This window comes from Typha angustifolia, chromosome 13 (genome assembly GCF_048772165.1).
Source record: "Typha angustifolia cultivar Huaian chromosome 13, ASM4877216v1, whole genome shotgun sequence".
NCBI classification, from domain to species: Eukaryota; Viridiplantae; Streptophyta; class Magnoliopsida; order Poales; family Typhaceae; genus Typha; species Typha angustifolia.
Window position 1 is genome coordinate 16132674 of NC_133251.1, and position 12510 is coordinate 16145183.

Consider the following 12510-nt stretch of genomic DNA (forward strand, 5'->3'; position numbering starts at 1 on the left):
GTGTTAAGTTTTCATTTTTGCCTCAAAATAATAAGAAGCAGCGTTTACAACCAAGCTTTAAACTTAGATGATAATCCGACTAAGTATATAACTAATTGTTTGTTTGCAAATATATTTTAAAAGTATAATATTAATATATAAATACTTTTTATGCACAAATCAAACACAGTAAATAAGATAGATCACTGAAGAATCAATTCAATCCGGATTCAAGTTTGATTTACTGTAAGCTGGAATTTACTTATCAAGCAGCTTAAAATAGGATGTCGTGCTTAAAATAAGCTTGAATTAAAATTTAAATCCTAGATTGAATATATAATCTATCAGATTATTATATATATATATTAAAGCAATGAAATCAATTGTCAAAAAGAAAAAGGAAAAAAAAAAGGGGTGTTAAGTTAATACTATCAAAACCTATCGAGCTGTAATCGAATTAAAAAAACCACTCAAATAAGAGACAGATATATATATATATATATATAATTATGCGTAGGTGATATGTATTAAAAAAAAAACGATAAGGGTGCGGTCATAAATAAGATATATAGCAGAGTATAAATGCAAAAGTGCCAGTCAGCTATTACTTCTAAGTTGTAATCCTATTGAGAGGGTCTTTTGGTCAATTGTCGTTTCTATCCTTGGGCTGTTGCCTCTTCTAGGGTTTCCCGGGCTTGGGGAGAGGAGCGAAGAGGGGAGAGAGCTACTGAAATATTTCCTCAATGGACTTCGACGAATACGAGTACCTCGAGAAAGCGGTGGAGGAGGAGCCCGAGATCCGCAAATCCAAGGATAAAGAGAAGGATTCGTCCAGATCGCGCCATGGAGATCGCAAGAACGACGAGTCCGAGGCTGGGAGGAAGCCAAGGGAGGAGGAGCAGAACGGGCGGTCGAGGAAAGGCGAGCGCGAGGATCGGGATAGGTCTTCTCGTAGGGAGAAGGATCAGCACCGACGGAGCAGCAGGGACGACGAGAGGGAGCGCCGGAGCCATGATCGAAACCCTAAGGAGAGGGATGGAGAGAGAGAAAGGGACAAGGAGAAGGAGAGGAGCAGCAAGGACGACGAGAGGGAGCGCCGGAGCCGTGACCGAAACCCTAAGGAGAGAGATGGAGAGAGGGAAAGGGACAAGGAGAGGGAGAAGGAGAAGGAGAAGGAGAAGGAGAGGGAGAGGGACAAGGAGAGGGAGAGGGAGAGGGAGAGGGAAAGAAGAAGCAGCAGTAGGTCAAGAAGGGAGGCGGAGAGAGAGATGGAGAGGGCTAGGAGTAGGGAAAGAGCAATTAGGGAACGGGAGCTCGAGAGAGAGGTCAGGGAGAGGGAAAGCAGGTATGTTTTATTTTTATCGTTGTAGATTTTATTTATTTCCATTATCCCATCTTTTGCATCTGTTTTTGATTGTGTCATAGGAACCTATTTTTGTTTCTCGTAAAGGAATTCTAGTTTTATGCTAGGACATTAGTAGGATAGAGGATTAGTATCAGATTTCCAAAATTGCTGGTTTCTAACAGCATGTTCTGTTCTTATTAAAAAAAAATACAATTCACTAATGTACTTATATTTTACACATTATTTTCTTTGGTTACTGATTTTTTAGTCGCCTTGATGGTCATTCTTTGTCTGTCTACTGTCTATAGTACTTAGAATCTTTAAGGCTTGAGGATTAGTTGTTACAACCTTGTCAAACTTCAATTTCATCTAGAATTTCAGGTTTCCTATGTAACATCAAAATTTGAAACTTCACTTGCTACGGCCACTTAAACCTTTGACCCCTTGTAACATCTCAAGTGCCTTTCATTACCAAAAGTGCAGCCAAACAATTGTTTTGTGCATTTCTTTCAGGCTTTATCTAGATTTCTCAAACTTCGGTTATTACAATAACGTAGAATCCTTTTATTCAGAATAAGGGCTCGTGGTACACTCGCTGTTAATTCTTCATTTGTTTACCTAAAAAACCTTATAGTCTGATTTTGTCTACCTATTGCTCTTTCCCCTACTGAGTTATTTAAAATTTTGAGATTTAGATACTTATCTTTTGAACTGGTATATACAAATCTTGCGTTCAAGCAGTAGAAACATTATATTGCTGCTTGGCGTTTTGGTCTGTGATTTTAATAGCATTTCTGTCTTTTCTCTCGTGTAGGAGGTACAAGGAGAAAAAGGAAATAGCAGAGCCTGAAGCTGATCCAGAAAGGGATCAAAGAACTGTTTTTGCTTTTCAGGTTCTTGCAGTTATCATTAGCTATTTTCTCCTACATTTGAAAATGATAACATACTATATTTAAATATGCTTTTATTGATTTTTGACTTTTCAGATGCCTTTAAAGGCGACCGAGAGAGATGTTTATGAATTTTTTTCACGGGCCGGGAAGGTCAGTGCTGTTAACTCCTTGTTTTTAATTGCTATTGAGGAAACAGTAGGTTTAATAAGTGTTCTGCAATTTCTTAGGTTTAACTGCATGTTTTGATATGCATACACCAACCAGAAAAAAAGTGTTCTGGTATTTCCATGTTTTATGCAACACAGGTATAGTACTTTATGTATTACTATGATTTGCACACTGCTTTTGCACCGTTAATTACTTCAACCAGCATTGCACCTGGAATTTGACACATGAAATTCACTATTCACCATTCCGAACAGTCATAATGCACATCATTGAGATGTATTTGCTTCTTATTGCAGTATATGGTCTCGTGCCTTCAATGAGGCGTATTATATTGACTTTTTTGTGGCTCAACATACTTTTTGTTTGGTGAGTGTGGTAATGAAAAAAATGTTGACTGCTTCCCTCAGTGGTGTGAAGTAGAAAATGGATGAGTTGGTATTGTAAGTTAATCTTTCAAGCAGATAGTTTACTCAAAGGAATGTGTTATAACATATGTTTCTAGTTTACAGGTGAGGGATGTTCGCTTGATCATGGACCGGAACTCGAGAAAGTCAAAAGGAGTTGGGTATGTTATAAAAGTTTTGGAATTTAATTCCCGTTAAATTGTTTCTGGAGTATCTCGTTATTTATCTTTGCCTATATTTACTAATCTATTATCGAAAGAGACATTCGCTTAGTAGTGATCCCACCAACTTCCGTCAACTGGTTGGTACAAACTTTTTGTCTTCCTAAGTCTGAATGCTGTAACAAGAATCTTTTAATGTATTTGTTCTCTTGGGGAACGTATTGGCATGAATACTAATATATTCTTTATGAGTTCAGGTATAATGGTGCACTTAGTTGAAATTGTTTTTATGCCTGGCGTTTTTCTAATAACCTGATAACTCGGTAATTTGTCTAGCCGTCATCATTAGAGAGTTCTGACTTCTGATCTGTTCCTTGATATTTCGTATTCATGTTGAATGGACCATCATCATTATAGAGTTCTGTTCCTCGATATTTCTTATTTATGTTGAATGGGTAGAAAATGCTTGACCCATGTATTTCTTTCTTTTTTATTCCTTTTTTCAGAAAGAATGGCAATTGCTAGCATCATTTTAAAAAACTTCTGTCTTTAACGCCTTGGCATCTGCCTTAGATAGAATACAACTAAGCTCCACTTAGGTCCTGCATAAGTGACTGTTATAGCATCTTCTATCATATTTTAATATGTAGATTGACTCGGATTCAAAGTTATTGTATATGTTGATGAATTAGTGAATTCTAATTTTCAAATAGCTTACTATAGTTCTTATAATCATATTGTTTAGATTGCATTTATTAATTTTAATTTCTTCTCTAACTGTTATTTCTTTATTTGTTTATTTCTAACCATCTTAAATTCTTGGCACCTACTTGGTGCCTAGGTGCTACATGATCCCTTGTTCGCTCATCTCCCATCCAATCTTTTAAAATTTTGATTGCTAATTACCACTTACTATTTGTTTATCTTGTTTGTACAGTTATATCGAGTTTTATGATGTGATGTCAGTTCCGCAAGCGATTGCTTTGTCCGGTCAGCTTCTTCTTGGTCAACCTGTAATGGTCAAACCATCTGAAGCGGAGAAGAATCTAGCTCATGCTGCTTCAGCTGCAGCTGCTATTGCAGGGTCAGCTGCTGAAAGAAAACTTTATGTTGGAAACCTACATTTCAACATGACGGAAGATCAAATACGCCAGGTGAATGGTTATACTCTTCAGTTTCCTAATTAGGCTAGTTTCTTTCTTTGCCGAGCTTATTCGATACCATTCTAGATATATATATATATATATATATATATATGTACATACTATGGTATTTTTATTTGGATCAGGCTATTTTATAAATTATAGTGCATATCCTAGATATGTGGATTTCTAAGTTTCTTGAATTGCTCAGTTTATAGAACTTAAACCAGTATTATGATCATAAGTCACATAAACCTTTTGTTCAAGGCATTGACATCATTTGGTGTATAATCTGCATCAAACTGCAGCTTCATTTGGCTGTGCATATTTACATTTTTGTGATTTAAGTTTGCTTTTATTTTTAAGGAAGCTTCCTCCCAGATTTACAGCTTGTGTAATATTGCAGAATTGTTCAGTAGTTCCTAGAAGTTACATTATGTAGTCAAAAATAGCTTGTTGATGTAGTTGTTCTTGTACCTTTAGGCAATTTCTTCAGAAGAGCCTTTAGGCTCATGTGTGAGGTCACATTGGACACTTAATTGCATAGTGAGGCTTGTGTGAACTAAAGCCTGACTTGTATTAGTGATAGATTTCAGGATTTGGTTAATTCGATTGTAATGGAAATGAAGGTCACCCTTTCTTTTTCTCTCAAGAGAATGTTGGACTGAATTTTAGTGATGACTATTTGTTTACTATCTTTTACTTCCTCTTTCTCCAATGCAGTTGGAATTCTGTATTCTTATTTCTTCACGAGATCTCATGCCTTGTTATTTGCAAAATATATATGCAATTTTGTAGATCTTTGAACCATTTGGGCCGGTCGAGCTTGTGCAATTACCATTGGATATTGATACCGGGCACTGCAGAGGTTATGCATTTGTCCAGGTTCGTAGTTTGCTATATCTCTGACATATTGTTTCTCTAGTCATTTGCTTACATGCTTTTCTGCCTCTCAGTTTGCTCAGCTTGAACATGCAAAGGCTGCTCAAAGTCTAAATGGAAAGCTGGACATTGCTGGCAGGATTATTAAGGTACTTAGTTATTTTATTTGATACCTTTAAGTAATTGAATTGGCCATGGGAGTAATATGGAATTCCAATCCATTATCTTATTGTTGACAAGGTCGTTATTTTCTTGTCATTTTGGTCTCATTTGTCACTCCTGTTGTTAAAATGCTTTTAACAGGTTTCGGCGGTAACAGATCATGTGGGGGTTAAGGATGCTGGTGCAAATGCTGCTGATTTAGATGACGAGGATGGTGGTGGTTTGGTGAGTTGATAACTTGCTCAATTTTGCATTTGGGACTGATGCATTTTCATCTTGTATTGAGAAGTAACTCATTAGACACTCTTTTTGTTAAGCAAACCTTTGACCAAATCAAAATGAATTCAGAAAATTCACTTTATGGGCACAAGTTAGTAAGCAGTTATATAGGTCAAATAACTCATCAAGTTATTGGTGTGTCGTTAGCTCATCTATTCTAATCCTTTAGAATATTTGAGCATAGGAAATTGAAGCTCATTTTTTCTTAAAGCTTTTGTTTGGCTCATATTCTTATAAGATATTGAAGGTAAGTCTAGGTTAAACCTGACTTTTAAACTTGTGCCGGTAGTTCTTGTAGGAGTGGGAGGAAAAGAAAGTGTAGTGAGAAATAGGCTATTATATAAGTTGCTAGGGTAGTTTGTAAAGGTCCTGAAGGTAATAACTAATATGATCACTTAGAATTGATGGAGGGTGAGGTATGAAAGGTTTGTTGACACAAGGATGGTCTTTGAGTAGCAAGAAAGGAAAATTAACTTTTGGAATTTGGAATTCTATTTGAAGCCTAAGATGATCAGGTGAATTAATCAAGGTATGATCATCTCAATGATAGGTTTTCCAGAAAACACTGTGATGCTGGGCCGTCGGAGAACGTACGTTCTGATCACATTTTAGTTCCTATATAGATTGGAGTACGTTGATTAATGTAAATGCTCAATCATACCTTTCTTAAGATATACAACAAAGAAACTATAGGTAATGTTGAGCTAAATGCACTTAATGAATGATGTAAAATAAAAATGGACATGTTACTTTTAGAATTTACGGAAAGAGTAGTCTAGATGAGGAACCTTTTCAACAATGACTAGGGAATTTTCTAGTTCTTCCTTTTCTGATTGGGAAAAAAATGTGGATAATTAGAAAAGGATGGACAAGTGTAAGGTTGGTACTAAATTTTTAGGTCAATTTTGGGTTACCCTCTTAGAAAATTATTCATAATAGGTTGTCTTTAGACAGAAATGTTTATTCTATATATCGATGTAAGAAAGCAGGTTAATATTGATAATGTTGAAGGTATAAAAAAATTGGGAGAGTGAGTCATATTTGAGAGACAATTGAAACTTTGTTAGTGATTTACATCAAGTAATAGTACTTGACATCTTATGCCAATAATGACATTTAGGTGAAAAGGATGCATTTGGTTGTGAATGCTAATATTGGTTTGTAAAAGTATGACAATTAAATTCCGACTTAGAACTTTGTGTAGGTTAGAATTAGGTGAAGTCACTTGTTTTAATGTTTTATTATAAGAAAAGACACAAAATAAAGAATTATAGATAACTAGATCATGTGCTCTTGATCTTCGTTGAACTACCAATAGCTTGCTGACATAAGAGAAATATTGTGGAACTACATGAGATAGATAGACTTTACTTTATAGTGAATCAACGATGGACAGCAAAAAATGTCCCAAAATTGCATTGATAGTATTTTGTCTTTTTCCTGTTACCTGACCATCTTGTCAAGCTCCATGTGCATCTTAGTTTGGAACTAAAATCCTGAAGGCAAAAGAAAGTGATGGAGACCTAGTTTAGGATGATATGTGAAAGGAGGAACTTGGTTCTAACTTCTAAGGGAGTATTGGAAGGTGGGATCTGAAATTTGAGTCTGGTAACTAAAGAACAGAGTGAAACTATGTATGATGAATGGAACTTTGAGCTATGATATTGATGAGTGGAGAATTTGAGGGACATCATAGAAAAGCTTAAGTTGCTTTCCTAGCTTGTGTGTTCGGAAACTAATTGGAGTGCCGTGCTGCATATTTTTAGGCTGTAATTGATGGTTGTGGAATGAAGTAGGCTTGTGTGAAATTTCAGTGTACTGACAAACTTCGACTGCATGCTTGTATGGATCCTACAGCCAGAGGTCTTTCTGAATTCTGAGCTTAGCTGTCGGTATTGTGTGGAAATTTCAATGTTTTCTTTCATATGATGTTTCTATGCTATTAGTTATATCAGATAGGTTTCTGTATCTATATACTTACTATGTGTTGTTTTTGCTGTGCAGTCTTTAAATGCTCATTCCAGAGCTATCCTCATGCAGAAATTGGATCGCACAGGAACTGCATCAAGGTTCTTACTCTTGCTGATTTTCTTTGTTATCTCTTCCTCATCTATATTGTAAATAAGCTGAAGCTTGCTACGTTTTTTAGCATTGCTGGGTCACTCGGAGCTCCGATGCTTAATGGAGCAGCTCCCAGTCAGGCCCTCAGCTTGCCGATTAATGGGCAGGCTCTGGTTCCTGCAGTCCTTGCTGCACAGCGTGCTTCCTCTGTTGAGCTTAATGGGGAGCCTAGCGAATGCTTATTGTTGACGAATATGTTCAATCCAAATGAGGAGGTTGTCATTCTCTCCCTCTACAGATAATTTCTTCTCCTTTCCTCAATTATTTTTCTGTGCTGTGAATTAATGGACTTGTACTACAGATGGAACCTGATTATGATTTAGAAATAAAAGATGATGTCCAAGAGGAATGCTCCAAATTTGGACATGTTAAACATATCCATGTGGACAAGTAAGTTTTTTTGCTCTTTCTTGTTAGTAAAATGCTAACATGATCCTGATCTCACTAACATGAAACAGTTACTGTGAATATGATCCTGATCCCCAATCTATATCAGTACCTGCATCATCAATATATTATGTACTTGTGCTTGTGCAATGTGAAGCTGCATTTATTCATTTTTTTTTAATTGTGGGAGTAGATTCAAATGTTTTTCTTTCTATTCATTATCTGTGTAACTAGCAATGTTAGACTGCTAGATAGGGGTTTTAGAATTCTGTAACATTTTGAGATTATAAATTCATGTGAGATGATCTGCACATGAAGTTTGTACCTTTTGAGTCTAGCTTACACACAGTTGTTGTCCTTTACAGGGGCAGTACTGGCCATGTGTATCTTCGTTTTGACACTGTGGCTGCAGCTGCTAGTTGTCAGCGTGCGATGCATGGAAGATGGTTCGCCGGAAGGTCAATATCTGCGACATTTATGGTATGTTGCAGCTTAAATAATATTATGCTAGATTTGTAAAACTTCGGATCACATGTTACTAACTATCTCTAATTTGCATCTCTTACTTGCAGCGGCCCCATGAATACGAAGCCAAATTTAGATAAGGTATCTTGACTTCATGAGGTGTTTGGAATATCTTTTGAATGTGTAATATCCTGGTGAACTTTTTTCTTTTGAACTGCTAGGTAGAACTTTAGATGGCTGGTCTGGATAATATTTGTTCCTGTAGTCTTCGGCAGCTCTTGTCTTCTCTCCTCTTCTCTTCCGTACTCCAAAGTCTTTCTTGGGGGCTTATGTCGTGATGTATCTGATACCCCATTTTAAGCTCTTACTAAGCTAGGCAATTTTCATTTTCGCTGATTGGAAAGGACGGTGTATTTTTATTTTTTAAGGAGCAGAAATTTAATGATGTCCCAATTAAACTTGAAATTTGGAATTTAAATCTGAAACGATCCATACAATATGAGGCCGAGTACTATTCTATTGGGCTTTGAGAATGGTGTATTTGACATGAATCCATCGATTAAAACCGTGCATTTCATCAAATGCATGCGTAGATATGTTGGTTCTCTGGTTTACAGTACTTGGCAACTGTTATTTTGGAGTTTTATCGGAGAAACGTTTACTGATGATCAATTGTAAATTACCACGTCCTTTAATTGCTTAAAACTAAATTCTGATGCACCTCGGATCAAATGGAAGGTAGGCGTATACGAGGAACAAAATTGTTAGGCCTACAGTAACTATTACAGAGATTCGATAAGATTATATAGTAGTCGTTGGACATATATAGAGAGAGGAGTAAACACATGAATTCTATCGACTATCGCATTGAATCGTAGTACGTTAAAAAATTTCTTCGAGAATACCAGCACGATAAGTAACAGACAATGATATCAATCGTGAAATTTCAAACCATCCACCTGGATAAAATACTAAGCAAAACAAAATTTTGGTCCAACTACTAAATTATACTCATCAAATTCAAAGTTGAACAAATGTTGAACAATAAAATTGGCTACTTAGCAACTCTGCTTTAACAAGATAGAGAACTCGTTGAAGAAACAAAATCATCGACTAAATATCATACTGCATCTTTTAGGTTTGGCATAGCTCACGCCTTCAGCCTGCCATAGAACTTCTGCTTCTCCTCAGTAGTCTGGAACCGTCCATGTCCAAACTTGGATGATGTATCGATGAACTTGAGCTTGATCTCCTCAAGGGCTAAACGAGAAGTCTGCTTCAGGAGGGACTGGCGAAGTGTAACAACCCTCTTCTTCGGCCCAACACAGCAACCCTTCACCATGAGATAGTCATCCTTCACAATACCATAGTGAGGGAAACCACCCATTGGTGTAACATCTTTCTCAGTCCTGTTAACAAGTTGAAACAAGATAGAAACTAAGTCATACTTAGGAATTTAAGAAAGAAATATTCATAAAATAACTAAATTGTAATCAGCAAATATATTGACTACGGCGATCTCCAAGGGACATTCACTGATAAGCAAGAGGAATAATGAGATATGGGGGCAGACAGCAATAGAAGGCAGTAGATAAGGAAGAATGACCTGTCAAACTCAGTTAGAGCAGTGTGTGACTCATCTCCAGTTTTGCCTAGTTTATAGATCTTCTTGTTCAATTCAGTGCGATGGTGGTAACCATTCTGTCCAGCTCTAGCAACAGTGAAGGAAACTCTGGCAGGATGCCATGCACCAATACAAGCAACCTTTCGGAGACCCCTGTGGGTCTTCCTTGGAAGGCGGGTAACTCCCCAACGAGTCACGACACCTTCATACCCCTTTCCTTTTGTAACACCAATGATATCAATCATCTCATCTTTCTGGAACACAGCATCAATTGGGATTTGCTTCTCGAAGAAGCTGTAAGCATAATCCACCTTCTGAGCAATAGTTCCTCCATTCACCTGGATCTCCATCAGATGAGCTTTCTTTTGTTTCAGTCCCTTCATCTTTCTTATCTGAAGCATAAGAAACAAAGAAAAGATATCTTAAGCTATAATGTAACTTTAGGTTTCAAATCAGAAATATAATCAGATGCATTTCACTCAGGACAACTTTTACCACAACAATAAAAGCAGTCAGGACAACTACCACAACCTTGGCAGACAATACACGATATAGCCTAGAAGTAAAGTATCTCACCATCTCATTAACTTAGTCATAATGATTAGAGGCATGGTGCAAAGAACTGGCATTGCAACCAAGACTATGAGAGTGCAAGAAAAGCCTCAAAGTAGGGAGAGTTTTGTAAGGCTCATCAACCAGCGAAATAGATCCACAAAAATATTATAGTTATGTATATACGGCATTTAGTTATTCATAAAATTTTGTCCACTGGTGTATAACATCATTTATATTCAAATCAAGATATGAAGTCAAGATTTGCTTATGCATACATAACACTAAATATTATCTATACTGCAAAATATTGAACTTACATATACTATTAAAAAATCAACTTACAATTGATGTTTCGACCTATTTTCAGTGATATAGTACCTGAGTGTGAGCCAGTACACGGATAACAGATGCATACTTCTTCATCTTCTCAAGCTGTGCCTGAATATCTTTCTTTCCTTCCTCAGTCTCATATTTCTTAGAGTACTTATTAAAAGCCTTCTTCTTGCTTTTGTACCAGTTCTTGTAGAACCTTCTCCTCAGTTCTTCACTCAGATGCTGGGCCCATACAGTATTAAGGGAGCGAAGACCTCGTGGTGTCTTCACATAAGCTACAACCCCAACAACAACCATAGGAGGAGTTTCGATAACAGTTACGGCCTCGCAAGTCTCCTTTTTGTGAAGTTCTGCATTTCACAAGAAAGAATAACTTGAGAAGAATTTGGAGGTAAGTAAGAATAATATATAATATGAGAAAAGCCAATCTAAACACTACCAACATAGTAATATAGACTGGATGAATCATATGAATAACATTAAGTACTGGATGAAAAGAAATGCTTCTAAAGCTTTCATACCAAATAATACATCAGATAATACATGATTATGAGAAATAAATTACATGTTTCATCAAATTATGCACAAAAGAAGGCATTACTTACTTGATCCAGGCTTCTCAACATCACGAACAATGTGAGTCATTCCAGCCTTATACCCAAGGAAAGCCGTTAGCTTGCAGGGTTTAGTTGGATCATCCCTGGGAAAGGACTTCACTGCATTGAGAAAATCATAAATAAATCAGGATACAAGAAATCTGGCTTTCTTTCAAAATCTTCTGTCAGTGAAGCCATTCTAGTACTTCTGGACTCATTGTTTTCCTTGAAGACAGCCAATAGTTTAAGCCAAACAAAAGGCTTAATAACTCCATTGAGTCAATTGTAAAGTAAGGAAACATCAAATGGTGGTGAACATATAGAGAAAATAGATAGTAGTATCCATCTTAACCTTTCCCACGGTGGCGGGAGGCCCTCTTCCTCGGAAGAAACCCAAGGGACCCATGCCGAGGGTGCTCAAACTTCCGGTGAGACATCTTTCCTTACCTTACCTCACTTCTTCCTGGAAGAAATTTAATCAAGTCAACACCGTAACAAGATAGTAACCACCTAAAGATCTTCTAAAATAGAAAACGAATCTACATCAACCATTCAGATCAGGAGAAAAAGTACGAACGCAAACTATTACATATACTCTAGATCCGTTCAAATACTACTTATAGGGAAAAACAAAAGCAAATGTAGATAACTTTAGATAAACATTGGTTAATTCTTACAGTAAGAACGAGAAGAAAACTCCAACGAAAGTAGATTAAGATTACAAATTATTACCGATGAAAATCTCGCAACAATGACAGGCCTCTAATAAAAGAAAACCACACGGATCGATTTGATACCAAACTACAACGATTTAACAACCAAAAGTAAAAAAGAAAACGAGTAGCTCAGAGATGCTAATAGAGCATACCTCGGCGAGACGGCGACGTCCTCCCAAAACCCTAGCAACGATTTATAAGAAGCGCGATAGCAAAAAACGACACGTCAAATGACCGTAATACCCTCATATTACTCGGTTAATTACTTGGGTCTGTTCAACGCTACGGGCTCGTGCGG

General features: G+C 36.8%; 2 protein-coding genes across 4 annotated transcripts; one reads left to right on the forward strand and one right to left on the reverse strand.

Moving 5' to 3' along the window:
• The first annotated feature begins 612 nt into the window (after window positions 1-612).
• LOC140773452 (uncharacterized) lies at window positions 613-8887 on the forward strand. Of its 3 annotated transcripts, none has more exons than XM_073116013.1 (14): window positions 613-1324; window positions 2139-2217; window positions 2311-2367; window positions 2895-2950; window positions 3888-4104; window positions 4891-4977; window positions 5049-5123; window positions 5278-5361; window positions 7420-7484; window positions 7565-7751; window positions 7838-7926; window positions 8289-8403; window positions 8496-8529; window positions 8610-8887. In XM_073116013.1, the coding sequence occupies exons 1-13, from the start codon at window positions 723-725 to the stop codon at window positions 8526-8528; spliced, it is 1746 nt and encodes a 581-aa protein (XP_072972114.1). In that variant the 5' UTR covers window positions 613-722; the 3' UTR covers window position 8529; window positions 8610-8887. The 3 variants fall into 3 exon arrangements, with proteins under 3 accessions (XP_072972114.1, XP_072972115.1, XP_072972113.1); XM_073116014.1 differs by having other exon boundaries at window positions 8614-8887; XM_073116012.1 differs by having other exon boundaries at window positions 614-1324; window positions 8496-8887.
• Window positions 8888-9374: 487 nt separating this feature from the next.
• On the reverse strand, window positions 9375-12255 carry LOC140774971 (large ribosomal subunit protein uL3). Its single transcript, XM_073118176.1, has 6 exons — window positions 12229-12255; window positions 11849-11959; window positions 11506-11616; window positions 10946-11250; window positions 9995-10404; window positions 9375-9797 (listed from the first exon to the last, which is right to left on the reverse strand). The coding sequence occupies exons 2-6, from the start codon at window positions 11931-11933 to the stop codon at window positions 9539-9541; spliced, it is 1170 nt and encodes a 389-aa protein (XP_072974277.1). The 5' UTR covers window positions 11934-11959; window positions 12229-12255; the 3' UTR covers window positions 9375-9538.
• Window positions 12256-12510: the final 255 nt, after the last annotated feature.